This window comes from Macaca nemestrina, chromosome 1, assembly GCF_043159975.1.
Source record: "Macaca nemestrina isolate mMacNem1 chromosome 1, mMacNem.hap1, whole genome shotgun sequence".
Classification (NCBI taxonomy): domain Eukaryota; kingdom Metazoa; phylum Chordata; class Mammalia; order Primates; family Cercopithecidae; genus Macaca; species Macaca nemestrina.
Window position 1 is genome coordinate 118,913,793 of NC_092125.1, and position 27,298 is coordinate 118,941,090.

At 48.5% G+C, this 27,298-nt stretch overlaps 1 protein-coding gene across 5 annotated transcripts in view; it reads left to right on the forward strand.

Annotated features, from left to right (window-relative positions):
• The first annotated feature begins 4,845 nt into the window (after positions 1 to 4,845).
• The window catches only part of LOC105479155 (synaptotagmin 6), a 68,894-nt gene continuing 46,441 nt past the window's right edge, over positions 4,846 to 27,298 (forward strand). Inside the window, exons 1-4 of one of the 5 annotated variants that reach the window (XM_071087462.1) lie at positions 4,846 to 6,934; positions 7,057 to 7,630; positions 21,711 to 22,059; positions 23,614 to 24,172. In XM_071087462.1, the coding sequence (XP_070943563.1) occupies positions 7,468 to 7,630; positions 21,711 to 22,059; positions 23,614 to 24,172 (1,071 nt within the window). In that variant the 5' untranslated portion in view covers positions 4,846 to 6,934; positions 7,057 to 7,467. Of the gene's footprint in view, positions 7,631 to 8,330; positions 8,473 to 21,710; positions 22,060 to 23,613; positions 24,173 to 27,298 lie in introns of those variants that run through there. The other 4 variants (XM_011736999.3, XM_011736998.3, XM_071088631.1 and 1 more) reach the window with 4 other exon arrangements.

Consider the following 27,298-nt stretch of genomic DNA (forward strand, 5'->3'; position numbering starts at 1 on the left):
AGTCACAAAGTTCTAGACTCTAAAATGGAAGATAAGAGGAACTGCAGGAACAAAGTGAGCAAAAGTGCAGAGGGTAGGGTGGAGAGTGAGGACAAGGGACAGGAATTACCACTCTGTGACCACAGCATAGGTGGCCCACAGGGGATAGCCAGGAGTGTCTAGAGAGAAGGCTACCTAGGTGGACAAAGGCCAGATCTGGAAGGGCTTTGTTTGCTGTACTGGAGGGTTTCAACTTCATCTCAAAGGTCCCAAGAATGCTATGAAAGATTTAATGGAGAGGGTGACGTAATCATATTACCCCATAACGTAACTGCCATGATCTGGAAGAAGGATGTTGGGTGCTGGAGCTAGGGCAAGGACAGTGAATCCAAGGATGAGGGGGCAAGGGTTCAAAACACTTGAGAAATAGAAACAACAGAATTCAGTCATGGACAAATGCAGGTGAATAAGGGAGAGGGAAGCATCAAAGAAGGCTCTGAGATTTTTAGTTTGAGCCACTAATTTGGTTTGGTTATAGCCTTCTTTAAGAAGGTAGAGCAGGTTTGCGAAGGAAAATATGATTTCTGTCTTTTATGTATTGGATTCAGAAGGTCTAGGGTCAAGTTGTTCAGAACATGAATTTATAAATGCACATGGAGAAGCAAGGAGAGATAGATGAGTCAGAGATACAGAATTGGAAATCCTTAGGGTGGGCGCTGGAGTGAGACTGCATGGGTTGAAATTCTGGCTCTATCATTTGGTACCTGCAAATTGCAGGCAATAATAAGATTGTTGTGAGGATTAAATTATGCAATCCATATTAAGCAAGCAGCATGGAGCCTGGAAAAGAGTAAGTGCTCAGTAAATGTTTACCATTACTATTAATGTTGGCATTGTTTAGTATTTGAAGCCCTATAAGTGGATAAGACCATTCAGAGAGAAGGTGCTGAGATAGAAGAAAGAAAAGCTGAGAGCTGAACCCTGGAGAAAGCATAGGGTTGACAGGAGGCAAAGGAGAGAGTGAAAGAGAGAATCATGTCAGAAGAGAATTTCACAGTTGATGTGGGTTGTGCAACTGTGTATCAAGGAGGTAGAAGAACTCATTTTCAATCAATTTCACACACAGCCTCTTTACACAACTGGTGATGTGCACTCCCTCAGGACAGAACCCATATGCTCAGGGCTCTGTATGCGGTGTGGCTGAAGGCCAGTGTATACAGGAAACAGCACAGGACTGCATCCCATGTGCCTGGCACAGACTGGGTCTTAGTAGGACCTCAACAAATGTTGAATGAGTGAACGAGTGACATGAAAAGACAAACTCGAGCTCTGGCTCGGCCACTTGCTAGCTGTGAATCCTGAGCCAGTTATTTCTAGCCTCTCTGAGACCTCACCAGTGAAATGAGAATTATAATGTCCACTCTCGGGGTTGTGTGAAAGGAGATAACATATGTAAGACTGTTGTGTAAACTGTGCCACGCTTTACAAAGGTACAGAAGTATTAATAAAGGTTGGGGGCTGACTCATTAAAACCATTTACTGTGGTTCTAGCAAACAGCAGAAATATATATAAGGGTTGGGGGCTGGGGTAGAAAAGGGTTTTTATTCTACCAGTTGGATGGAAGCTGGAATTTGATAAACAGATTTGTTCTCTCCAGGGACTCCAGCATCTCAGTTCCACAGGGGGCTTCAGTCCACTGACCCAAAGCATGCTCTGTTGATTCTTCCTACCTGAATTCTGTTGAAATCAAGAATTAAGACTTCCTAGTTTTAGACAGGGCCTTTTCGGGTGTGTCATTTTAATTAGTTTTGGCATTTTATCTGGTTTCCTTTCATTAGTGGAATAGCCAGAGACCTAAGATTGCAAACTCTCTCCAGGCTCCTTGGGGAGACCTCCAGTCTTTGAGGTCCCGGTCTTACAAGAATCTTGACTTGGCCCTTTCCTGGAAGCAGGACTCTGACCACAGGACACAGTCCAGGCACAGAGACACCTCCAGCTGCTCTCTGAAGAGTCCTACCTCTGTCAAGAATGAAGCAACCAAGCACATCTGGAGCCATGAAGCTGGCTGGCCCCAGCCCCGTATTTTATCAATGACACCATCTTTCCTCTAGACCAGTAACTGGGTCCAAGAGGCAACTGAAATGGCTAGGGTCAAAGAGCCAAGAGCATTGCAAAGAGGCACAGGAAAAAAATCTTTCACTGCATTGCAATTTATTTCTAAATTTTTTATTTATTATAAAGGCAATTTTAAAATATTGTAAACTTTTGTAAGAAAATAAGAAAAAGTATTCATATCCCCACCATCTTTCTGCAGCATGGTAAAGAAGGAAGGAGGGCTGGTCTGCTGTCTGAAGGCCTGAATTCCAGTTATCTGCCATCTCCTTGCTTGTGGACTAGGAACTAGGCACTTAATCTCCTCTACTAGATGGACCATTAGGATCCACCCATTCTGCCTCTCGGTGTTTTTGTAAGAATTAAATGAGATAAATTCCTTCTGGAAAATTTGCAGAGACTTGCCCCATGGAAGAATACAGGTTAACCTCCGAATAGTACACCTGCTAAATTTTCCTCTACATTCTGAAAAAAGGAAGGAAGAGGACAGGAACCGTCTTTTGTTTAACACTTGCCACAGATCAGTCACAGTACCTTCGCCATTTAACCCAACTCATGTAATCCTTTCCTTGTACACTGTGAATCAGGCCCTATATGTCCCATTTTACAAATGAGGAAGCTGAAGTTCAGAGAGCTAAAGTACAGGACCTAAAGCAAGCCAGTTGGTAAATAACAGACCCAGGATTTGAACGCAGATCTGTCCAACTCCAAAGCCCGTGCTGTTTCTTCTGTACAAGGTCAGTGAGAAGAGGACTATTTGGCTCCCTTCCTAGCCCTTCCCCTCTGACATCATCTTCACTTCTCAATAATGAAGACAGACCCCAACCCACCATGGTTAGGCCTAGCTCTAAAGTTGTTTGAAGGATGATACTGCCTTCTGACCTTCAACCTGTCTCTGTTTCCCCAAACTCCAGCCTGCTTTTGTCCACAAAGCCAGGCTGGATGCAGAAAACATTGTCCAGTCTTCCCAAGTCTGATGTGGAACATTGTGTGCTTGAACAGAGAGCACAGGACAGAGATGAGACCACTGAAATGGGGGAGGAATGGGAGAGAGGCAAATATACCCTGGTTCAGGATGTTTGAATTTCCAAGCAGATTTCTTGGAATAAAAGCAAGAATGGACTCTTTCAAAAAGCACCTAGGCATTGACCCTGAGCTCTGCAATGTCTTCTGCATCTTCTCAGGTAAGGAGGAATCCCTGAAAACTCTGATGATGGCTTGGAACGGCATGATTTGCAGAAGTCACCCAGCTTTGGCTAGATTTACTATCTTGGTATGGGGTCTTGGGGAGAGAGTGGAATCTGTAGGAAATACTGATAAAGCTGTTCTAGCTGAAACCCCATAGGGAATCCATAGTACAGTTTATTCCAAATAATGATATAAAGTTACACCCTCAAATACAGGACCTCAACTTGATTCTCCATTGGCAGTAGATTAGGTTCAACTGATGTCTGTTTTCTTAAGTAAATTAACACTTCTTCAGAAGGCAGCTACAAGCCTCAGTAAGCAGAGGATGGGGGAGGTGGGGGAGAAGAGACCAGGGGCCCTTAGGGTTGGGTCAGAGCCTCCTTGGCTTCTATCCACATGACAAAGCTGTAGGTGTGCTTGTGTGTCTATTCCTCCGTGTCTCTCCCTGCACGTCAGACAATCCAGCTTCAATCGTCAGACTGCTCCCTTTACATTTCTGCTGGGGACTTGGAGGGAGGAGGGAATGGGGAAAGGGCTCCCTATTTAGAAATTGCATTGAGATGAAAAGACAATATGACACATCGGCTCATGTCAAAGGAGCTCATTCTTTCCGCCTACAGCATTAGCAATTTCCTACCAAGGTTCAATTTTTTGAAAGAAATTATTATTTGGTTTTAATTTATTTTATTTGCAACATAACTCAACAAGACATTCCTGCTCAGAGCAGAGTGGGAGCCTGCCCAAGGGCAGAGACTTAAGTTGGGGGGGGTGGGCACATTGGCTATTTCTGAAAAGAGGAGGGCATAGGAGTGGGAGCCCTCTGATTTCTGTCTCAAACCTCCTCTTATTCTGCCTCCCATCCACCCCAACTCCTCTTCCTGCATCTGAGCAGTCTGGCCTGGGGGGTACCCAAACTCGGGATGCTCCATCCATGGCTGTAGATGCAATGAGAACAATGGGGGAGGGGGAGCTGAAAGTGAGTTGGCCTCTGTAAAACCACCCTCAGCTTCAGAGCCAGGAAAGGCTGCCTCCCTCCTTCCCTCACCCCAGCCTCCTCCTTTCTCCCTCATGTAAAATCCTAGAGTGCTGTTGCCAGAAGGAGCCTCAAAGAGCTCCTAATCCAACTTCGGATAGGCACACTAAGCCCCAGATAGGGGATATGACAGCCTCATGGCTGCTTTGGTGCACCAATCCTGAATCCCAGCCATCCCAGGCCCTGTCCAATGTACTTATTTGCCACCACTCCATGCTTACTATCTCTGTTCCTGCTTCTCTCCTCCCCACCCCTACACCCAAAATCAGAATGAACGGGGTTTCTCTGCGAGATAGAATTGAAGGGCAACAATTCTACTTCTTTCCACCTCTTTCCCTCTCTGGTTTTGAGTGGGACCCCGGATCCTCCCTCCCAGGTCTTGGTGGGACCCTGGGACTCTGAATTTGATCTCTTCATATAGGAAGAAGCGAAAGTGTGTTTTGGGGTTGGGTTTGCAGGGCAAAGGGGTTTGAGAGACAAAAAAGTTTCCATCGTTACAAGAAGAATTTTTTCTGCTTTGTGGCTGATTATGTGACCACAATGGTATCAGCAGTTGACCTGGGGGCAGGGGGAGGTGGCAGGCTAAAGAGGACAACTAGGGTGAGGCTTTATTTTAATGTTAAAAATACTTTTTAAATGTCTCCTTCTGAATGTGTGTTTCTTTATCTGTACAGCTGTCTCTCTGTCTGTTTCTCTGTTCTCTATCTCTTATAACTGTTTCTCTGTATCTCTATCTCATCCTCTGTCTCTCTTATTTTTATCTGTCTCTTGCCTCTATCTCTGTCTCTGTTTCTTTCTCTTTGTCTCTCTCACACACCCTAACTCCTACTCTTCAACTTCAGTAGCTAATGACTGACCCAGGGGCCCTAACCTGTTTCTGCAGCCCTGTCAGGGCAGCAGCTCCTTCACAGTGTTAGATTGAGAAATGCCAGGTCCAGAGCTGCTGCCGGGGCGCCAGAGACGCTGCAGAACCGCCTGCCGAGTGTGAAGGCTGAATCCGGGAACAATGAGAAATTATCTGTTAATTCTCGGCTCCTGCCACCTGCTCTGCTCCAAACGAGCTCCTTTACCTTCGGTTTACATGCAAATTCCCCCACTCGATATAAGCAAAATATTGATTTGCCTGCATCACAGGTCTGGGCCCTTGGAACGGTCCTGTATTTTTTCATTCCATGCAAAGGCAAAACAAGGCGCTTTGTTCTGTGAATTTCCCCAGGAACTCGCGAGGGGGAGGGAGAAATAGCAGCGGAGTGACAGAGTTGCCATAAACACGGGCAAAGAGCAGTTCTCCATTTGTATTTTACATAAACACAAACCTGCCACTTGGGAAACTGCTAATAAGCATGTAGCCAGAGGCTCTCCTGGGTGCTGAGATCTGCATCGGGTGATGGAAAATAAGCTAATGGGGCCTCTGGGCTCCTCAGGTGGGTTTTCAGAAGCACCAGGAAGGCGAATGGGGATGCCAGAGTCCCACTTGTTCTTGGAACAGCAACCAAACACCTCCAGCAGGAAGGCAGCCCGGATTGCACAGTATCGCCTGCGTCGTGTCTGCCTGGTCCCTGCCTGAGTTCCTAACCTTCTCCTATCACAGGCACAGGGGTCAAGGTGGAAGCTGCGAACCTTCCACAATTGCCTCTCCCTCGTCCCCTAAACTTAGGCCCACGCTACGGTAGCACCAACTGGGTCTTCAGCACTGTGGACAGAGCCAGAGAGCGCCTCAAGGTGGAAAAGCCGCCTGGCTGGGCCAGGGTCCTCACAGGCCTCGCCTTAGCCCTTGGTGCCCAAGGCACTAGCTGCTAGAGGATAGCAAGTCTAAGGGCCGGCTGGCACAGATGGCGCGCAGTGGAGACCGCCAGTACCTAGGGCTCCGAATCTCCTCCCTCCGGAACGTGAGTCACTGCTCGAGTCACTTCCTACAAGCGTGTTAATGAAGAGGCAAGACCCTCTTCCCTCGCCAGCCACTCGGGCATACACCAACCCAGCGGTTTCCAGGGGCTTCAGCTAAAGTTTCCTTCCCAGCTCCGGGAGAGCAAATGGACCGGGGTCTGGGGCTTCAGGCGAGCCCCTCACAGAAGCGGCCCCACCGCCGACAGGTGGAGATCAAGAGACTCCCGTGATAGGCCCCCCAGCAGGGCGCTGGTCCCCCGGCCTCCCTGACCATGGCTCATAGACTTCCAGCGCTGAGTGAGGAGCCTCGAAGCCCCTCAGCCAATCTGTTCCTGGGCCTCACTCCACAGTTTCTGAGGGGATCTCTGCTTTAAGTCTAGCCTCAATCCTCCCGTTTAGCTTTCTGTCTTTCTTGTTATGCTTGGCAGAAAGATACATGATCTCTGGTGCTGTTTCACAGAAGCAGGGAAGTGGGGCGGCGGAACTGAGCGCCCTACGCCCTCTTGAAATGGCCCCCCATTCCTATTCGCCAGAAACTTTCCCCTCCCGTTGCCATGGAGAGAGACCGCCGCTGCCTCCCGTCGCCATAGCAACATGCGGGTACGGCTGACCGCAGGATTGCGGAGCTCGGAAAGTCTTGCAGTTCGCATCGCCCGCCTGTCTTGGGGTCTTCTACCTCCGAAGCTGGGACTCGGGGACCAGTCTAACTTCTCCCGTCAGGAACCTCTGCCAAGGTCCCCCCAGACCCAGCCTGACCGTCGCTCTTTCTGTTATGGGGTTATCTATTTCCCTGTCATTCGTGCGGCATGTGGCAGTTTCCCCAGTGTTATCACAAACACGATCTTTCTGTCCCCAGGGAGCCCGTGAAGTACTTAAAATCATTACACCACCTTTACGGAGAGGAAAATTGAGGCTCAGAGACGCCCAAGGTCACACCAGGCAGTGAATGCGGAGCGGGAACCCGGACTCCTTCTTGGCCTTGCACCCTCTGAGATTCGGGACAGCCCGGCTCCCCGCCTCGAACCCCCTACTCCCCGGACTCAGACCAGTCCCTGAGTGTAGAGGGGGCGGCCGCGAGGCGCCAGACTTGCCAGCTGCCGCGGGATGCCACGTGAGGGGCGGGGACCCTGCGGGGAAGTGATTAAAAGCAGAGCGGAGCCGCAGGGGGCCGCTGCAGGGAGGGTCTTCTTGGGGCCGTTGTGCCCCGCCCCAGTCCGGCCGCGGCGCGGGTTCGAGCTGCTGCTCGGCAGGCCTGGGTGTCTGGGGCATGAGCGGGGTGTGGGGGGCCGGCGGGCCTCGGTGCCAGGAGGCGCTCGCGGTCCTCACCTCGCTGTGCCGGGCCCGGCCGCCCCCTCTCGGGCTGGACGTGGAGACTTGTCGGAGCTTCGAGCTGCAGCCCCCAGAACGGAGTCCCAGCGCGGCAGGCGCAGGTAACGGGAGACCCAGGGCCCCTTCCCTTCCTGGATATCCGTCCTGAGGTCTCCCTTCCCCAAAGTCCCGGTCCCAGGAGCCCCAGAACCTAGAGAGAACTCTCCAGCTAGGGATTCTGGATTGGGAGCCAGCCTCGTCCAGCCCCCTGACCCATCGCTTGCACAGCCAGGAGAGACCCGAAGGGGACCGGGGGTGGGGGTAGAACCCCCCTGGCCCTTCCGTATTACTACTGCGGACTGCGGGGGACCCCGCAGACAGCCAGGCTCCCAGGACCGGGCACCCTCGGGGCTTCAGTTTCCCTCGCATCTCCAAGCTCGCTCTGCGGGCAATCTACCAGGAGAGGGGTCCATGGAGAGCGGGAGACGAGGGGCGCCCGGCTAAGGAAGAGAGCTCGCCTCCTAGCAAGTGTCGAGGTCCCGGGGTCCGTGCGTCGGTCTGTCCGTCCGTGTGCGTGTTCTCGCGGTGAACGCGGGCGGACCCCCGGTCTCTCCGGGAGAAACTTGGGTCTGCGGCTGGCACGAGGTCTTTGTGTCCGGGTGTCTCTCCAGCTGCGAGTGGTTTTCCGCGTCTCCGCTGGGGGGCGGGGGACGGGGGGCGGGGTGGGGGAGGGTATGAGGGTGTTGCGGCGTCCTTCCCCCACCCCCCTCGCCCCTATAACTCGCTCCCTCCGTCCCTCTCGGACTCGGACTCGGGGCGGGTGCGCGACTGAGCGGGCGCCTCTCGCCGACTTTGCCAAGAGGGCGCCTCCTGCCCAAGCCGAGCGGACCCTGCGCCGGACGCAGCCCCAGGCGGCCGCCTAGCCGAGGCGGGAGCCCGAGCCGAGTCGAGCTCGCCGGAGCGGGTGAGTCCCGAGCCCGATCCCCGCCGGGCTGGACCCCGGCGCGCAGCTGCGGTGTCTCCGGGGAGTCGCGACAGCGGGAATGGCGTGTCGCGCCCTGGCGGCGGCAGCTGCGGGAGGGTCGGCGACGTGGCGGCCGGCCCCGGGTATTTACCTGCTGCACCAGTGCCCTGCAGTCACGCTCGCCGGCTGCCGCGGGGCTTCTTTGTCCCGACGTCTGGAGGGTCCCCGGCGGGAGGGAGTACGGGGTCGTGTCCCCTCCGTGGTGGAGGGGCTGGGGGGGTGAGAGGCCTGGAGAGAATGCGGAGTGGGGGTGGGAGATCCTGCAGGGACCAGGGCACCGGGGTTCCAGGAGGCTCTGCGGGCTCCATTCCTCCTTGTTCCCCGACCCCGACTCCAGTAGGGCTGGGCCTAGGAGTACTCGGGAGTTGCCCAGTGGCTCCGCATCGCTGGCGCGGGAAGGGGAGACAGGGGCTGCCAGAGGCGGGAATTTGGTCCCCACGCCCTGCTCCAGGGACGAGATGCCAGGGACCGGCGGTTCCAGGAGCAGGTATAGGTGGGGTAAACTCCCCAGCGGCTGCAGGTCCCAGGGTCCTTTCACTTGAGGTTAAAGGTCGTATATAGAGGTAGATACCCGTGAGGAACAATTCAGGGGAGGGGGCAGTAGGCCAAGGGGAGCCTTGGGTGTGTGAGGGGGCTGTATCCAGCCTTGGGGTGATTGGAGCCCACCTGAGCCCCGTGAGGGTCGTAGGAGGCGCTGCTCTCCCTAGTTGTGGCAATGTTTAGTCAATGGCTTGATCACTGCAGCAGAAGGGACTGAGGTTAGACATAAAGAAGAACTTTTAGAGGGTAGTATGGAGATGGAGGTTGGGGAAGTTGATTCCCTGCCTTGGAGATTCGCAGAACACGTTAGGCCTAACAAGTTATTATTATAAGACTCTGGTTCTCTGGTGCCATCCCCTCCCACACCACCCGTTTCCCCATACCCACCAGACACAGAATTTTCCCTGTCAGGGAGTCTCTTCCTGCCTCTCCCTACTCCCCAGCTCCCTTCCATCTTTTCCACCAAGGATCCATCTCCAGCGGGGCCTTAATGCTGGTCCTGACCCTCAGAGCCTACAGGGTGAGAACATACCTGTGGAGTTCCACCTGGGATGGAAGCTGCCTCTCCTGTCTGTTCAGGGCAGAAATGCCAGGGGTGAGGGTGGAAGTTGCTGGCAGTGGGGCAGGGCTGTATGTATGCAGCACATCTTGGTAGGGGGAAGCACTGGTGTTCTGACTCCAGAGGGATACCCATCATCTGCAATGACAGGTGCCTGGATGGCCAGGTTGAGGGTGAGAAAAGCCTGAGGGGTGAGAGTCAGCAGGCCCAGATGAATTACTATGCCTTCCCTGCAGGTTGTATCAGAAGATGAGTTCGAGTTAGCTCTGGAAAACTTTAACTTTGGCTGCTGAGTCACAAGTCCCGGCAAGCCCAGGGTCCAAGTTGGGAGGCTGAAAGGGATGTGGGGAGGCAGGAGCAGACCCTTTGATCATAGCAAGAGAAAGATAGTGGTTGAGAGTGGCCTTGGGATCTTGAGAATTTAGGTGACCAGAGGGTCTGGGGAGATGCCATGGAGTTCAGGACCAGGCCCCAACTGTTCCACCTCCCAGCCTGCTCCCTGCATCCCAGAGCCACTACCTGGGTCCAGATTCTCCAGCCAGCAGAATGCTAGAGTTTTTCATTTGTTGTAGTTTTATGAAAAATGCAAGTGGCTAGAGCATGCCCAGCTCTCTTTACCATTTTATGTTTTCCCTTGACTTTCTCCTGTTATAAGTCTCTAGCTTACAGATTTCTAGTAACACCCTGGGATTCGACAATTGAGATTCAGACTCCACTGTCATTTGCTGAGACTCCTCTATAGGCCAGAGTCTGTGCTAGGAATTGCACAGGAAGTCTCAGTTAATCAGACCCTGACTTGGAAACACCTGTACACAAACCGTTCCAACTAAAAGCAATTTTCCCCTTTTTCTTTAAACACTCTGGAGCCACAGCCCTGCTATTCTCCTTAATACATCCCAAGTGAACTAACAAGCAGTTCTCCACCTTTCATTGTGTCATTTGCCTTGTGGAAATGAATGAACTTTTTCCATAAGCCAAGTTGCAGAGGTTTAGGTATGGTCAGCATGGGTTCTGTACCTACGGTAGCAAGCAGAGGTCCAGAAGTGCTTCAGAAAATGCAGAAACCTGACAGGAGACCTCAAGCTTCCCTGCTTTTCTTAGGCTGGCAGCTGGGAGTGGTTAACTCTAGTTTTCTTGTGGCCATGAGATTTATGTGATGTTTGTCCTTCTCACTGGAAGGATGGAATTCTGCAGATTTTGCCGTTGTTGAGGAAAGGTACAATGCACAACCCTTTAGAACCCAAGGAGATGATATTCTTATTAGTGTGTTTTGAGCTTTAGAGTTCTGGAAGCAGGGTCCAGTATCTAGGAGTTGTAGAGCCCTTCGATTTACAGTTCTAGAAGTTCTCTTCTCTCTCTGACTTTGATGAGAACGTCAAGTAGGGATGGTGGTTTCAGTAGGTGTCATCCCTCTAAGCTCTGTACAAAAGACATGTTCTCTTCTAACTGTCTGAAGCTTATCTTCCCTGTCCACAGAGTTAGGGGTATAACATGTGGCTGCAAATAGTGAGGAGTGGCATTGAGGCATCTGGATCAAGCCAGGTTTCTTTATGGTCTGTATAGGGTTGTCTGGCGTAGGGAAAGCATGCTAAGACAGAGTTCCGACTAAACTAGGTGGCATCCTTTCTAGTCTTGCTTAGGAAAGGAAGCCTGTAAGGACAGAGTCATACTTAGGAACCGAAATCAGAGGAGTCTCTGAAAGTAGAAATAAATAGGGGCATCCGGATCTGGGCACTCCAAGTATAATGACACAACCTCATCCCTCCCTTCTTTCTTCTAGGAGCACTGAACTCTTTCTTGCTCCCCGAGGACCCAAGCAGACCCCTCCTCTCACTAGTTGCAGGTACAAACAGGGAGAGGAGCATAGAGGGAAAAGAATTTCTGACTGTCTGCCCCCAACCTCCATCACTCCAGCCTTGATCCCACATTCAGAAGGCCCACATGCCCTGACCCCTCAGGCAGAAAGGTACAGTTACCATCCGCCAAAATAATAATATTAGTAATTGCTAAATTAGTGCCAATGCTCTCTTAGCTATAACACTCCACATTCGTCTCCAATTTAGCTCTGAATCCCCTAATGATGGTGGAAGCGAGCGCCCAGTCATAAAGCTTGGTGCGGCCGTAATTAGCTTGGCATTGTCTCTCCTCATCACAGCTTTTTCAGGAGCATTAATTCCTTCTCTGTTTGGACTCTGCTAATTATCCCCATTGGTAGCTCAGGCTGGATCTCTGAAAGAAGGAAAGGAAGCAAAAGCCCTCTGCTCCCCTCCCCCCAGCCCTGAATTTTAATTACACCGGCTTCTCCTAATAAACTTACAAGCCCTGGCAGAGCTTATTATTAATGGGCCACATATGAGCCTCAGTACAGAATAGCTCTGTTCTCCTAACACACACACACACACACACACACACACACACACACACACACACACACACACACTCTCCCTCTCTCTCTCTCTCTCTCTCTCTCTCTCTCTCTCTCTCTCTCTCTCTCAGATATTCCTCAGGGACACCTTCTCCAGAGGCCACTGGTTACTTGCCTGGTGGCTGGTGGGCAACCTGAAGTGTCAGCTTTCCAGGGAAGAAGTAAGATGGGGCAGGTGGTGACCAGGCTGGTCATAATCTGAGTCTCTGGGGCTCTGTCCAGGTTCATAGGGTCAGGCCAAAAAGTGGGAGTATCCCTGCCATCCTCTCCTGAGTACAACTAAGAAATGCCTGCCCCCTCCACCCCCTGCCAACTTCTCTGTCCAACCTGGGACTCTACAGCTCAATCTGTAGTCCTCCCAGATATCTGGTTCAAGAGCCCAGATTTGGGCATCAGAAAGTCCTAGGTTCAAATCCCAGCTCTTCTCCTTAATGCACTGTACCCTTGAACAAGTTACCTGGTTAACATCTCTACACTTAGTTTATTTATCTTTAAGCATGAATACCAATTTCTTAGGGAGGGTAAAAATATTAAATCAGATAATGTAAAGGGCATAATGCTTACTATGTAGAAATGAATAAATAATATTATTAGTATTTTATGAGTGGTTCAGCCAGAATATCTTCTCTTCCCAGGCTAAACACTGTTCTTCCAAGCTCCTGGGCCTCTGCGTCACTTGCTCCCTGGCCTCTGGGCTGTGCTTTGTCCATGTCTCTATCTGTGTCTGCACGAGAGCTCCTTGGCAGAGGCAGCTCCTGCTCTCCCCAGCCTGAGCGCTGACCATGTCTGAGGGTCCACCACCAATTCCAGGCCCTGAAGCCAACCTTCTCTGGCTTTGGGATGAGCAGGGAAAATGGTTCTTTCTTTTTGCTTCCTCTTCCCAGTTTATCTCTTCAATTACAATTGGTTAGGAAGAATGCCTGTTACTGTTACAAAATGGATTTTTCTGACATGAGAGCCCATTAGAAAAATGGGAACAATAGCAAGCGATAAGAGTTGCTGATGAATTCTAACACGATGGGTGGAGAAGAGGAGAGGGGGCACTAGGGCTGTCTTTGGAGAAAGAAGTGTCAGTGGGGGAAGATAAGAAAGCCCTGCGCTGCTAATTAATAACCCAGCGTTTTCTGGAAGAGGAGGGAGACCATGGGCCATCACCCCAACAAGACAGTCTCATTTAAGGTGACAAGCAGATTCTACCCTGATGGCCTTGAAGGGGATCTCAACTTCCCAGGAGAGAAGAGGGGCCTGACGTCCCTCGGATGCTTTGTCCTCTGATCTGGTGTCTCCCTTCCCTGGCTCAAAGACTTAGCTTTGTGTCTGTTCTGTATACACAGTCAATTATTATCCTCCACCAAAAAACAAAACATGAAGAATAACAGCAGCTTACATTTTGGGGACATTCACCATGTACCAGAGCCTGTGTTCAAAGTCTTAGCTTATTTAATATTCACAATGATTCTGAAAGGTAGGAATAATTTGAATCCTGACTAAATAAAAGAGAAAACTAAGATTTGGACAGGTTAAATAACTTGCTCAAGTTCACGCAATTAGAAAGCAATGAGGATGGTACACGCTATGCTGTCATTCATTCTGGCACTGCCACCCACCTGAGATGTCCATCCTGAGTCTGAGCACCTGTGAGTCCAGTTTCACAGCCAGGGCTAGGAGCCATGTGCCCCTGTACAAGGCTATGTCACTCGGGTGATCCCAAAGCCTAGTTCCATAGCTGTTTTCTCTCCCATAGGGCTGCTGGATACCTGGCTACTATGGTTTACCAAATCAGGTGCCCATGAAATACTAGAGCTCTTCTGATGCCTGAATGAAAACATTTCACAGTGAATATTGGCTTCTTTTCCCCAAATTTCAAGAAATTTTTCAAGAACATAGGATGTTCTCAATTACAGGTTTTTCTTCCATGATCTTCTTACTCCTTTGGAATTCATTCCTGTTCACCAGCTGGCTGGTGATGGTAACAACAAAGCAACTGAGGAGGCAGCAAGCAAATGAGTATTAGCAGGAAAGCCTGGAGATGTGTGATCTGAACCATGGTTTTGTTATGTCTCAAGATACAGACAGACCTGGCTACGTCCGAAACTGTTATATTATTTCTGCTAGTCGGATTGTTCTTGGTTTGTGAAGGCAAGGTTAAAACTATCTCTATTGATTAATGTTCATGGTTTGCAGGTGTTCTGCCCACTAAACAAATTTCAAAACTAAGGACTGTTTCAAATTGGGCTGGGCATAACTAATTCTAATAAAAATAGGTAATATTTATTTTATTGCTTATTACATCTTAGGCACTATCCTCAACACTTTTGGTCTCATTTAAACCTTACAATGACCCTATAAGGTAGATACTATTATTACCCCCAATTTATAGATGAGGAAACTGAGGCTGAGAAATGTTACCTAGTTTGCCAAAGGCACACAGTTTAAAACTAGTGGAGGTAGACTGTGAGTGAGCCCAGTCTGACTTCAGGGCAATGCTTCCTTCTCTCTAAGCTGAAGAGGAAGTAAAGAAGAAGACAGGGAAGAAGAATCCAAATACCTAGGAAGTACTTTCTCTTTTTCAGGGCGGGGCTGAGCCCTCTCTCCCTTACTGGAGGCTTACTTCTCACTTTTCCTGAAGTGAATGCGTGGTGTAAATTGGAAGAGCACTGGATCAGGACTCAGAAACTGGTGGAGTTGCCCATCAAAGTTCTAGCTGCCTCAAGGGGTCAAAGTTCAAACAAGATGTGAATGGGGAAAGGATTTTGAAGTCTCTTTGTGCACCTGTGATTTCCTAGGGGACATGTCCCAGTGGGTTGGCCCCAGCAAACCCAGAGTTGGAAGGCACACAGCTTAGGTTATCTGGGCAGCCCTGAGGCTGTATCTCAATGTACCTTAAACTAGGAGATGAGGGCTGTCTGAGTTCGAGGAAATGTATAGCGATTTTAAAGGGGGTAAATCCTCTACAATCACCTCCCTCCCTGCTGCTTGTTTCTGGTCTTACCAGCCTTGCTCACCAACCTTGCTCACCAACCTTGCATCTCCTGTGAAGATGAACCCACTCAGTGTTTGAGACCTAATTCTCCTTGTACTGCCTGCCAGTGAGATGTCAAAAGCCCAGGCTCCTCTAGTCCTGGAAGAAGATTCTTCAGGCACAGGATGGGCCTCCTGGTCTCATATAACCACTATTGGGCACTGGGTGCTGATTCCAATAACCCATGCTCTCTGCCTTCCCTAATCACAGCTCTGAGCGAAGAGCAGCTGGGGGTCATGTGGAGAAGCAATCTAAATAGCAACCACACGGAGGAAAACCTCATTCTCCTGCCCCACCCCCTTCTCCTACCTCTCTTTTCATTTACGAATTCAATTTTTTGTCAGGCTGAACATTTAAATGCACTGTATGCTCTCTAGATTCCCCCTACCCCCTTCTCATTAAAATTCTAATTATCACCAGAACAAGTAAGATGTATGATCAAAGGAAAGCAAAGCCCTAGAAACACCTTTTGTTTTGAGGTGAGTCATATTGCAGAGAATGCATCCAGAACAGCTGTAACAAAGAACAGATGTGAAGGGCTAGAGATGGCCGGATATGTAGAATAAGGACACATATAGCTGTGGTGACTTTCCCGGTGAGCCCACCAGGATAAAGGCCTAAAGAAACAGTCTCCAAATTATTTAGATCATGAACTCATAACAGGTTAAAAAAAACAACTTAGTGCCTCCAATATATGTTTTTTTTTGTTCCCAAGTTACATACATGTTTCACAGAACCAGACTGGCTCAGTTGCAGCCCTGTTTCACCACTTACTAGTTGTGTGACCTGGGTAATCTATTTAACCTTCTGTGCCTCAGTTTCCACATCTGTAAAATGAGGATAATAATCATATCTTTTTCATTGGAGAGGATTAAATAAGTGAATAGATATGAAGCTCTTTGAACCTTAGACATAGTAATGTTGAATACATTGCCTAAATCTAATAATAATATGCTATTAGTCCCGTCAACCTGTATATTAAAATTTTGATTTCTTTTAAAGATTATAAATATTAAAATGGCTTGGTTTTTTGTCTCTTGTGTCCCCCCCTGCCCCAAGGTTCACCCCCATTGGAGACACCACCACACTGGAGACCTTTAGTGTAGAAGTTGACTTAGAATGAGCTTTCCTGGTGTCCAGCAGTCTCAGATGAAGAACTAGCTCCAGCTCCTTTGGCCAGGAAAAGGCTCTAATGTCTCTGTGCAGGGAGCCAGGCGTTGGGAAGGGCTTGGGAAGGGGGTGGTAGGTGGCTCAGGACTTGAGGATTCTCTGCTATTATTCTCTGTTCTCAGAGGTGACAGCTGATCTAGGCAAGTAACTTGCAGCAAAGGAGTCAAAAGGCAGTGCTGGCTTCCCAGAGAGAGTGGCTGATATCCTCACCTCCTTCTTGGCCCCTCTGATGTGGGATCTCTTTCCCTGGAGCCTATGTGCTGTGGGAGTACCTGGATCCCCTTAGGAGGGGCCTGGGCGTTTTTGTATCCCAAGCCTAGCCCAGAACTTGGCACATGGCAAGTACTCAGTAAATGTTGCTTGAACTTAATTGAAATGAGAGCTAATTACAGCCTCCTCATATATCATTCTTTCATTCACTCATTCATTCCATGTGCCAGTTTCTGTGCGAGGCCCTGAGTCAGACAAAGAGGAAAAACATGTGTCAAAGTAGCCTACAGTTTAACCAGAGACAGACAGGCCAGGGCAGAGGAAAGAGTGCCGGGCTGAGTGGTGGACATCTGGACCCTAGTCCAGGTTCTGTGTCTGAACAACCTGTGACTCCAAGTAAGTCCCTTCTGTGGACCACTGCTCCCATCTTTAAAGGCACAGCCTGGACTCAGTCCTTGTGGGGTCATTTCTCACCTTAAATAGTAATATTTTTAAGGCATTTGGACAGGCTAAGACAGAGGCTGCAAACTTATAGGCTTTCACGGGCCAGGCAGGGAACAGGGAGTGGAGGGGGTTGAACTGGTGAGGACATATCCTTACAAAGAGAGTCACCAGTTCCCACTATGTGGGAGCCCGTGTCAATTACCAAGTCATTCGTCTTTTCCAGCGAAGTCAGAAGTCTGGGGTGATGATGATGGTGGAATTTCTTAACATTTCAATCATTAAGCAAGCCAAACAAAACTCCTCTGCTAGCTTGTCCACAGTAACAGTTTTGCAAACCCTGCAAGGTCTGCCCTTGGTTCAGAGCCTTCTGACTTCTCTACTCCGAGCAAGAAGAGGCCTTGGACTCAAAGGTTCATTCTCAAATTTGGAGAGGGAAGTGGGATGGGAGGTTTGCTTAATAATTTCTCACAAAGAGGGGCATCCCTCATAGGGGCATACCCCTTTCTTGGGATAATGGGCATCCCTGGGGTTAGGGGTGGGCTGGGGGTGGGGCAGTGAGTGCCCACCTCCAAACCAATCACAACATTTAAAACATCATTTTTATAGCAAAGCTCTTGAATAGCCACAGGAAGGAAGAGGACAGCTCTAGGAATCATTTGTATATGAATACCTTGGAGATATTGTAGGTTCAGTTACAGACCGCTGCAATAAAGCATATATCAAAATAAAGCAAGTCACACAAATTTTTCGGTTTCCCAGTGCATATAAAAGTTATATATATATATATACACACCCACATACACACACACATATATACACACACACGTAAGTTATATAAACTTATATGTATATATACACATATAAGTATATATAATTTATACATATATACATATGTATGTATATAGAGATATATATAACTTTTATACTATACAACTTTATACTATATATGTATATATGTATATATACACACATATAACTTTTATGCTATACTACTTTTATACTATATATGTATATATGTATATATACACACATATAACATACTATACTACTTTTATACTATATATACATATATGTATATAGAACTTTTATACATATAAGTATATGTAATTTATATATATGCATATGTAAACATATATATAACTGCGTAATTCTATTGTGCACTTAATAGACTACAGTACATTTTATAAAAATATTTTCTAAAAATAGACGGCCGGGCGCGGTGGCTCAAGCCTGTAATCCCAGCACTCTGGGAGGCCGAGGCGGGCGGATCACGAGGTCAGGAGATCGAGACCATCCTGGCTAACACGGTGAAACCCCGTCTCTACTAAAAAAAATACAAAAAACTAGCCGGGCGAGGTGGTGGGCGCCTGTAGTCCCAGCTATTCGGGAGGCTGAGGCAGGAGAATGGCGTAAACCCGGGAGGCGGAGCTTGCAGTGAGCTGAGATCCGGCCACTGCACTCCAGCCCGGGCGACAGAGCGAGACTCCGTCTCAAAAAAAAAAAAAAAAAAAAAAAAAAAAAAAAAAAAATGTTTTCTAAAAATAAATAGAATTATTAGAATAGCATAATAGAATTAAACAAAATATATATACAGTATAAAATATGCATATATACAGTATAAAATATACTGTAGTCTATTAAGTGTATACAGTATATACATATATGTGAATATGTACATATATACAGTATAAAATATACTGTAATATACTGTAAATATAATGGCATCAAGAATGGTGAATCCTATTCAGATGGTTTTCAATTTACTTTGCCCAGATCCATCAGAGGAATCACTATCCGTGGCAGCTAAAGCCTAACAAAACGTATACAATGTAATATATATACCTATACATATATATACGTATACAGTGTAAAATATACTGTAGCCCCTTAAGTGTGCAATAGAATTACACCCAAAAACAATATATATCTTAATTTTAAAAACTTTATTGCTAAAAAATGCTAACAATCTGAGCCTTCAGTGAGTCTTAATCTCTTCTTGATGGTGGAGGGTCTTGCTTCGATGTTGATGACTGCTGACTGATCAGTTTGGTGGTTGCTGGTGACTGGAGTGGCTGTGGTAATTTCTTAAAATAAAAAAACAGTGAGTTTGCTGCGTCAATGGACTTTTCCTTTCACTAAAGATCTCTCTGTAGCATGCACCGCTATCTGAGAGCATTTTATCCACAGTAGAACTTCTTTCAAAATGGGAATCAATCCTCTCAACCCCTGCCACTGCTTTATGAACTCAGGTTATATAATACTCTAAGTCCTTTGTGGTCATTTCAACAATGTTCACAGCATCTTTACCAGGAGTAGATTTTATCTCAAGAAACTACTTTATTTACTCATCCACAAGAAGCAACTCCTCATCCATTCTTCAGGCTCCACTTCTAATTCTGGTTCTCTTGCTATTTCCACCACATCTGCAGTTACTTCCTTCACTGAGATCTTGAACCCCTCAAAGCTATTGGCAATGTTTGGAATCAACTTCTTTTAAATTTCTGTTAATGTTGATATTTTTACCTTTTCCCCTGAATTATGAATGTTCTTAATGGCATCAAGAATGGTGAATCCGATTCAGACGGTTTTCAATTTACTTTGCCCAGATCCATCAGAGGAATCACTATCTATGACAGCTGAAGCCTAAGATTTGAAAGTTGAAGTTACTCCTTGATCCATGGGCTGCAGAATGGATGTTGTGTTAGCCAGCATGAAAACAACATTAATCTCCTTGCACACCTCCATCGGAGCCCTTGGGTGACTAGGCGCATAGTCAATGAGCAGTAATATTTTGAAAGGAATCATTTCTTCTGAGCAGTAAGTCTCAACAGTGGGCTTAAAATATCCAGTAAACCATTCTTAAACAGATGTGCTATTATCCAGGTTTTGTTGTTCCATTTTTAGAGCATAGGCAGAGTAGACGGAGCATAATTCTTAAGGACTGTAGGATTTTTGGAATGATAAATAAGCATTGTTTTCATCTTAAAGTCATCAGCTATGTTAGCCCCTAAAAAGAGAGTCAGTCTGTCCTTTGAAACTTTGAAGCCAGGCATTGACTTCCCCCTTCTAGCTGTGCAAGTCCTAGATAGCATCTTCTTCCAATATAAGGCTATTTCTTATACACTGAAAATCTGTTTTTCAGTGTAGTCACCTTCATCAATTATCTTAGCTAGATCTTTTGAATCACTTACTGCAGTTTTTACATCAGCACTTGCTGCTGCTTCTTTGAACTTTTACATTATGGAGAGGACTTCTTTCCTTAAACCTCAAGAACCAACCTCTGCTAGAATCAAACTTTTCTTCTGCAGCTTCCTCTCCTCTTTCAGTCTTCATAGAATGAAAGAAAGGTACTGTCTTGCTCTGGATTAGGCTTTGGCTTAAGGGAATGTTGGGGCTGGTTTGATCTTCTGTCCAGACCACTAAAGCTTTCTCCACATCAGCAATAAGACTGTTTTGCTTTCTTATCATTTGTGTGTTTACTGGAATAGCACTTCTGATTACCTTTAAGAACTTTTTCTTTGCATTCACAACTTGGCTGTGGGGCACAAAATGCCTCACTTTTGGTCTGTCTTGGCTTTTGATATGCCATCCTTACTAAGTTTAATTATTTCTAGCTTTTGATTTAAAATGAGAGTCATGTAACACTTTCTTTGACCTGAACACTTACAAGTCAAAGTAAGGTTATTAATTGGCCTAATTTCAATATTGCTGTGTCTCAGCAAATAGAGAGGCCCACGGAGAGGAATGGCCAGCCAGGGGAGCAGTCAGAACACACACAATATTTACCAATTAGGTTGGCCATCTTACGTGGGTACAGCTCAGGACGCCTCAAAACAATGACAATAGGAATATCCAAGATCACTGATCACAGATCATAGATCACCATAACAACTGTAATAGTAATTTAAAAGTTTGAAATAATGTGAGAATTACCGAAAAGTGACACACAGACACAAAATGTGCACATGCTGTTGGAAAACTGGCACCAAAAGACTTGTTCAAGGCAGGGTTGCCACAAAGCTTCAGTTCGTAAAAAACACAGTATCTGTGAAGCACAATAAAGTGAAGCATAGTAAAATGAACTGTGCCTGTATTTAACTTTCACGTGCTCTGTGTAGATCAGATTCCAACTTAATAGAAGTATTTATTGAACCTACTATGCACAGACTTCTGGGAGTACAGAAGAACATAATCCTTGCCCTTAAAGAGACTCTGCTGACTCTCATTCACTTGAAGTCAACTCAATGTTTATTGAGTTCCTGTCTTGGGCTCAGTGGGGATGGGATAAAGAAGAAAAGAGGATGAGTTAGCCAGTGTCTGCCCCCCAAGGTATCACAGCCTGTTAAGGAAGTAGGCTGTAGACAAAAATGACTCTAAGTCTGGCCATAGTAGCAGCTTTAATAGAAATTCAAACAGCGTCTGAACATGCATGCTTCACGAATTTGCACATTTGCTTAGGCTACTATTTAAATTACTTTCCTTTCCCTGTGCACACGCCAATAGGCAGTAGAGAAGACAGCCCAGGTGCTCCCCAAGCTGGCTGGGGGGAGGGGGTGGGGGCGGGAAAGAGGATGATGCTGGAAGAATCAGATTGAGGTGAACACAAGGCTGCAGATATTCCACGAAGTGGACAATCAAGAGTCAACCCTGAAACCACCTCTCCCTCTGACCTGGCAGCTTTCTCATGACCATTCTTCTCTCTTCTTCCGTCTTTGTCCCTTCTGTGTGCCCCCTCCTCCAACACCCTCACCCGCTTCTCCCCGCCTCTGTCTGTCTGTCCCTCCCTGCCTGGCTCATGCCGAGGGCAGGCACCTCTGTCAGCCTCCTCGCAGTTGTAGTTATTGTGTGTGGCGTGGCCCTGGTGGCAGTTTTTCTCTTTCTCTTTTGGAAGCTGTGCTGGATGCCCTGGAGGAACAAGGAGGCCTCCAGTCCCTCTTCTGCTAATCTCCCCTTGGAAGCCCTCCAGAGCCCCAGCTTCAGAGGCAACATGGCGGACAAGCTGAAGGACCCCAGCACCCTGGGCTTCCTGGAGGCGGCCGTGAAGATCAGCCACACATCCCCAGATATCCCAGCTGAGGTGCAGATGTCGGTCAAGGAGCACATCATGCGTCACACGCGGCTGCAGCGGCAAACTACAGAGCCAGCCTCATCCACCAGGTGAGGAGTGGACCGCTCCCTTCCCTGATCCCACACCTCCACACTCCCTTAATACATCTATGGGATTCCAGCCTGTGAGGATCAGAGATCAGAAATAATAACACATATCCTTTGATGGAGAAATATGTCAGAAGATGTGATCCATGATGGGTGATCAACGAGGAGGAAAGACTTCACGAAAGGGAAACCTTTGAGGCTGGTTGCTGTACATGTGGTGTGCACTTGGGGTATGTGTGGATATGAGGGGAATGGAATAGTGGAATTGGGGAGTGTCGGATGTTTGGAAGGAAAGGCTTCAGGCAGAAGGAAGAGAACGGAAAAGGCCTGGAGAGGTAAGAGTTCATGGTGTGTTTAGGGATATGTCAGTAAAGCCCGATAGCTACAGTCTGCAGTGCGTGGCAGATAAGGCAAGAGAGTCTTAATAGTTTGAGAATGAGGATTCCTTTAAAGCCTGTCAGAGTTCCCTGTATGACAACAATTGTAAATACATACAGCATCCTTTAACTGAAAATAGCAACAAGAAAAACGTAACGACAAAAACCTACCCCAAATTCAGAAATACTTTTAAAACATGTGGCGCAAGCATGCGTAAGGCATTGTATTTACTCAAAACTTAGGGCTCTGATGGATTCCTAGGTCCCTGCAATGGCTCTCCAGGCCCTCAGGGGACCAACCAAAGAGAATGAGTCCTGATCTTCAGACTGGAGGCCAGGAATGAACATGCTAGGGGTCACACTGACAGTTTGTCATATGGCCTTGGGCAAGTTCCTCACCTTCCCTTAGTCTCGCTTTTTCCAACTGTAAAATAAGGCTGATGACTTTTATATGGCAGTTGTGAGGAGCCAATGGAAGAATGAATGTAATCGATAAGGAGAGCTAACACATATATTGCTTATGATTATGCTTGGCTCTGTTCTAAGCACTTCATATGTAATCAATTCATTTTACTCTCACAGCAATCCTATGTGGTTGTTACTTTTATTATCCTCGTTTTTGTGGCACAGAGAGGTTAAATAACTTTCCCAAGATCTCAACTGGAAAGTGACAGAGCCAAGACTGACCTATGCAGTCTAACTCCAAAGCCCATGCTTTTACCACTCCGCTGCCTGCTGTGTAGCAAATGCCCAACAAATGGAGATGCTGATGACGGTGATGAAGGGGGTGCCACACTGATGATAAGAAGGGATGGTCCTTCTCTTAGGGGATCTCATGATTTAATAAGGAAACCAGAGTTTTGTCTACTAGGAAGTAAACCTAAAAAGCAGGTAACAGAAAAGCAGGAAAAAGTGATTATGATAGCAATGGCTAACATTTATTGAGCTTACTATATATCAGGCGCCATTCCAACTACTTTACATATATTAAGACATGTAATGCTCACCACAACCTTGTACACCAAGTGTGTGCAGAGGAAAAGTAGGGTCAAGAAGAGGAAGGAAGAGGGGGCTCAACAAGGGATACAATGAGCCAGGGCTTCCAGGCTCGTGTCTGCCTTCATCCCCCTTCCCCTGAGCCCTGACCACACTCCCTCTGCCCCCTCCTGCCCTCTACCAGGCACACGTCCTTCAAGCGCCACCTGCCAAGGCAGATGCACGTCTCCAGTGTAGACTATGGCAACGAGCTTCCACCAGCAGCAGAGCAGCCCACCAGCATTGGCCGCATCAAGCCTGAGCTCTACAAGCAGAAGTCGGTGGATGGGGACGATGCCAAGTCTGAGGCCACCAAAAGCTGCGGGAAGATCAACTTCAGCCTACGTTATGATTACGAGACGGAGACCCTGATTGTGCGTATCCTGAAGGCTTTTGACCTCCCTGCCAAGGACTTTTGTGGAAGCTCTGACCCTTATGTCAAGATCTACCTCCTGCCTGACCGCAAATGCAAGCTGCAGACCCGGGTGCACCGCAAGACCCTGAACCCCACCTTTGATGAGAACTTCCACTTCCCTGTGCCCTATGAGGAGCTGGCTGACCGCAAGCTGCATCTCAGCGTCTTCGACTTCGACCGCTTCTCCCGCCATGACATGATTGGTGAGGTCATCATGGACAACCTCTTTGAGGCCTCTGATCTGTCTCGGGAAACCTCCATCTGGAAGGACATCCAATATGCCACAAGTGTGAGTACAGCCCTGTTCCTTGGCTTTTTGAGGATTTGTGGTTCTGGGTTGGGTTGGACATGTCCCCAACCCCTCATTTCCTAGAGACAAATGGGCCTTTTCCTTTTGGGATAGGAAGAGGGACTCTGGAAACTGCCCAGTGGCCCAGCCTACCCTTGCACTCTGCCCCAGGTTGGAATGGCAGACAGCAGAGTCCCCATGTAGCTAGGAAGGGGAGGGATTTTTTATCTGTGGCTTCTGGTTGCATGTTCTGGGATGGTTCTTTCTACTGAGAGTACTGATATAGAGAGTACTGATATAGATACAGAAACCTGGCATAGGCAATCGAAACAGGCCATATCAATTAGGCTGAACCAGGCTATGCTGCAGCAGCAAACGATCTGAGGATTTTGTGGCTTTAGACAACCAAAGTTTATGCCTTGTTCATGTTTTGTGTGCTTTGCATCTGGGCTGGGGACTCTACTCCACCTTGTTACCTGGGGACCCAAGCCAACAGACGCTGCATTTAGACACGGGCCCCCACAGTTAAACATCAGGAGGAAGAGGAAGTGGCAAATCATGCACTGTTTATTAAAGCTTCCACGCAGAAGTGACACATGTCACTTCCACTCCCATTAGAACAAGACACATGGTAACTCCTAATATCGAGGGAGAAGGGGCAAATTAATCCTACCGAGTGCCCAGAAGGAGAGCTGGACATACCTAATGAACAGCACAAATGACGACACAGAGCAGAGTCCCTTCGCTTGGGCATTGTTTTCCCAGTCATGTATGGGAGATGGGGGAGGCCAGCCCAAAAGGAGACCTGACTAACCCCTACACAGGAGGTGGGTGCTGGGCTGTTTGCAATCAGCTGGAATTAACCAGGGAAGGTTTCAAGGAGCTGGGGCTCAAGTTGGCTTTTAAGAGAAGAGAGCACAGGTTTGGCACAGAGAACTGGAGAGGGCACATCTGGAGCCCTTCGGTCTGGCATAGCCCTTCGCTCCAGTCCCGAGTTGAGGAAACTGTATAGCTGCGTCCTGCAGGTATAGCTAGTATCCTCTCTCTAAGCCACCCCCCCACCCCCAGGCAGCTAAGAGCTCAGTGGGGGCGTTCCCTCCAAGCTCCAGTGGCCTTGCATCTGCTGTCTGGAGTGCTAACAGGTTGAGCAGCAACCTGGATATTTCCTGCGCTGTATCTCTGAGGAGGGGCGACCCCACTCTGTCTGCAGACTCCCGCTCAGATAGTCAATACTCAATATCTCTGTGTTGAGCCTGTGAAGAGAGGGGCTGGGAAAATCAGCCCTGCTCTGGCGTGCAAAGGGTGTAAATCTTGATTTGTTCGAAGTGAGAAAGCTTGGTGGGCTCTGCTTACACCCCAGGAAGAGTCTGGGGGACACCCCATTCTCATAGCTTGTGCTGACTTTGACCAGTCCAGCCCAATGGCCCAGTGCCTCCCCCACCTTTGCTTTCCTGAAATGTCATCCCTAAGAAGAACATAAGTAGCCGGCTGGCTAGCAGGCAGACAGGGCGGCAGACCGGGCGGATCAGAACAGCAGCTGTGCGGCAGCCCCGGGCCCGAGCGCTCCACCCCATAAATCACTCTGAAGTTTACATCTGGTGCAGCTCTTCCCTGTGGTCTCCTTAGACTGTGGTTTCATTATGGTAACTGGGCAGGTAGAGAAAAGCAGCTCAGCCCTCCTCAGAGTGAGGCTGCCACCCAGGGAAGGGCGTGAGGGCCAGGGGCTGCAGGAAGCAGAGCTCAGCTCAGCCCTTCTAGGAGCCTCCTTTGCTCCTTGCCAGAGTCCACCATCTGGTGTCTTTGGCTCTAGGCATGACTGGAAGCCTCATGCCTGGGATAAGCAGTCTGTGCCCAAGCACACTTCTCACCTGGATGCACCTTTCCATATCCGAGAACCCCGTGGCTGTCCTGCCCTTGTCCCATCACCACTTCCCCAGCCTGGCTTCTGAAAAGGGCAGATCAACCAAAGAGCATGGAACAAATCACCACCATCCTCATCATCCTCAACTATTATCATTATAGCCCCCCTCCCTCTCCTCCTCCTAAGAACACTGTGCCAGGCATGGGGGTGAGGGGGGACTGGGGTAGGAAACAGCCTCTTTGACCCACAGAAACTTGTCATCTAATTACAGAGACAGGAAAAGTCCATGCAGTAGCTGGCAGTGCAAAGCAGCAAATACGATCCGCTGTGTACGGTTGTAGGAGCCTTAGAGTTAGGACAGCTGGTGAAGGTCTCCTGGATAAGGAGAACTAAATCAGGTGGGGAAGGACAGTCATAAATAAGTCAACAGCCCAAGAGGAAGGGACAGCATTCCAGCCAGGTGCAGCGGGAGTCCAGGCGCAGAGGGAGTCCAGGCGCAGAGCGAGTCCAGGCGCAGAGGGAGTCCAGGCGCAGAGCGAGTCCAGGCGCAGCGGGAGTCCAGGTGCAGAGGGAGTCCAGGCGCAGAGGGAGTCCAGGCGCAGAGCGAGTCCAGGCGCAGGGCGAGTCCAGGTGCAGAGGGAGTCCAGGCGCAGAGCGAGTCCAGGCGCAGAGCGAGTCCAGGTGCAGAGGGAGTCCAGGCGCAGCGGGAGTCCAGGTGCAGAGGGAGTCCAGGTGCAGAGGGAGCCCAGCTGCAGGAGTTTCCCAAGCTGCAGAGCCGCACCCATGCTCAGCCAGTCTGTCTTACTGTCTGTCTGAGCTGGATGTTTCTTCTCAAGTGAGTCCCCTGCCACCCTCCAACCCACAGCCCCGCCAGCAGATAGAATTCTCAGGAGCAGGTTCATCACCCTGCCAGGCAAGGACTCAAGCAAAAAGAGGGGGAAGAGGTGCAAGAAGGCTGGTGCTTGTACCTATTTGTGGTGCTGTCACATTTTAATTATTTGGGGGCCAGGGGGCCCAAGTCATCATAGTCACCAGGAATGACAGAGCACTGGGTGTATATGAATTTCCACAGCCAGCACAATGGGGAGCAATACTGACGAGCTGAGCACAGCCAACAGCCAGCTCCCATCTCTCCCATGTGTCTGATTCCATTCCCAGAACTGCCCTTTGGACCTGAGCTCAGGAATCCAGCAGCTTCAGAAAAACACCTGACATTTCTGCCTCTTGCCTTTGCCAACAAGTTCTCCATGTCAGGCAGGCCTGTT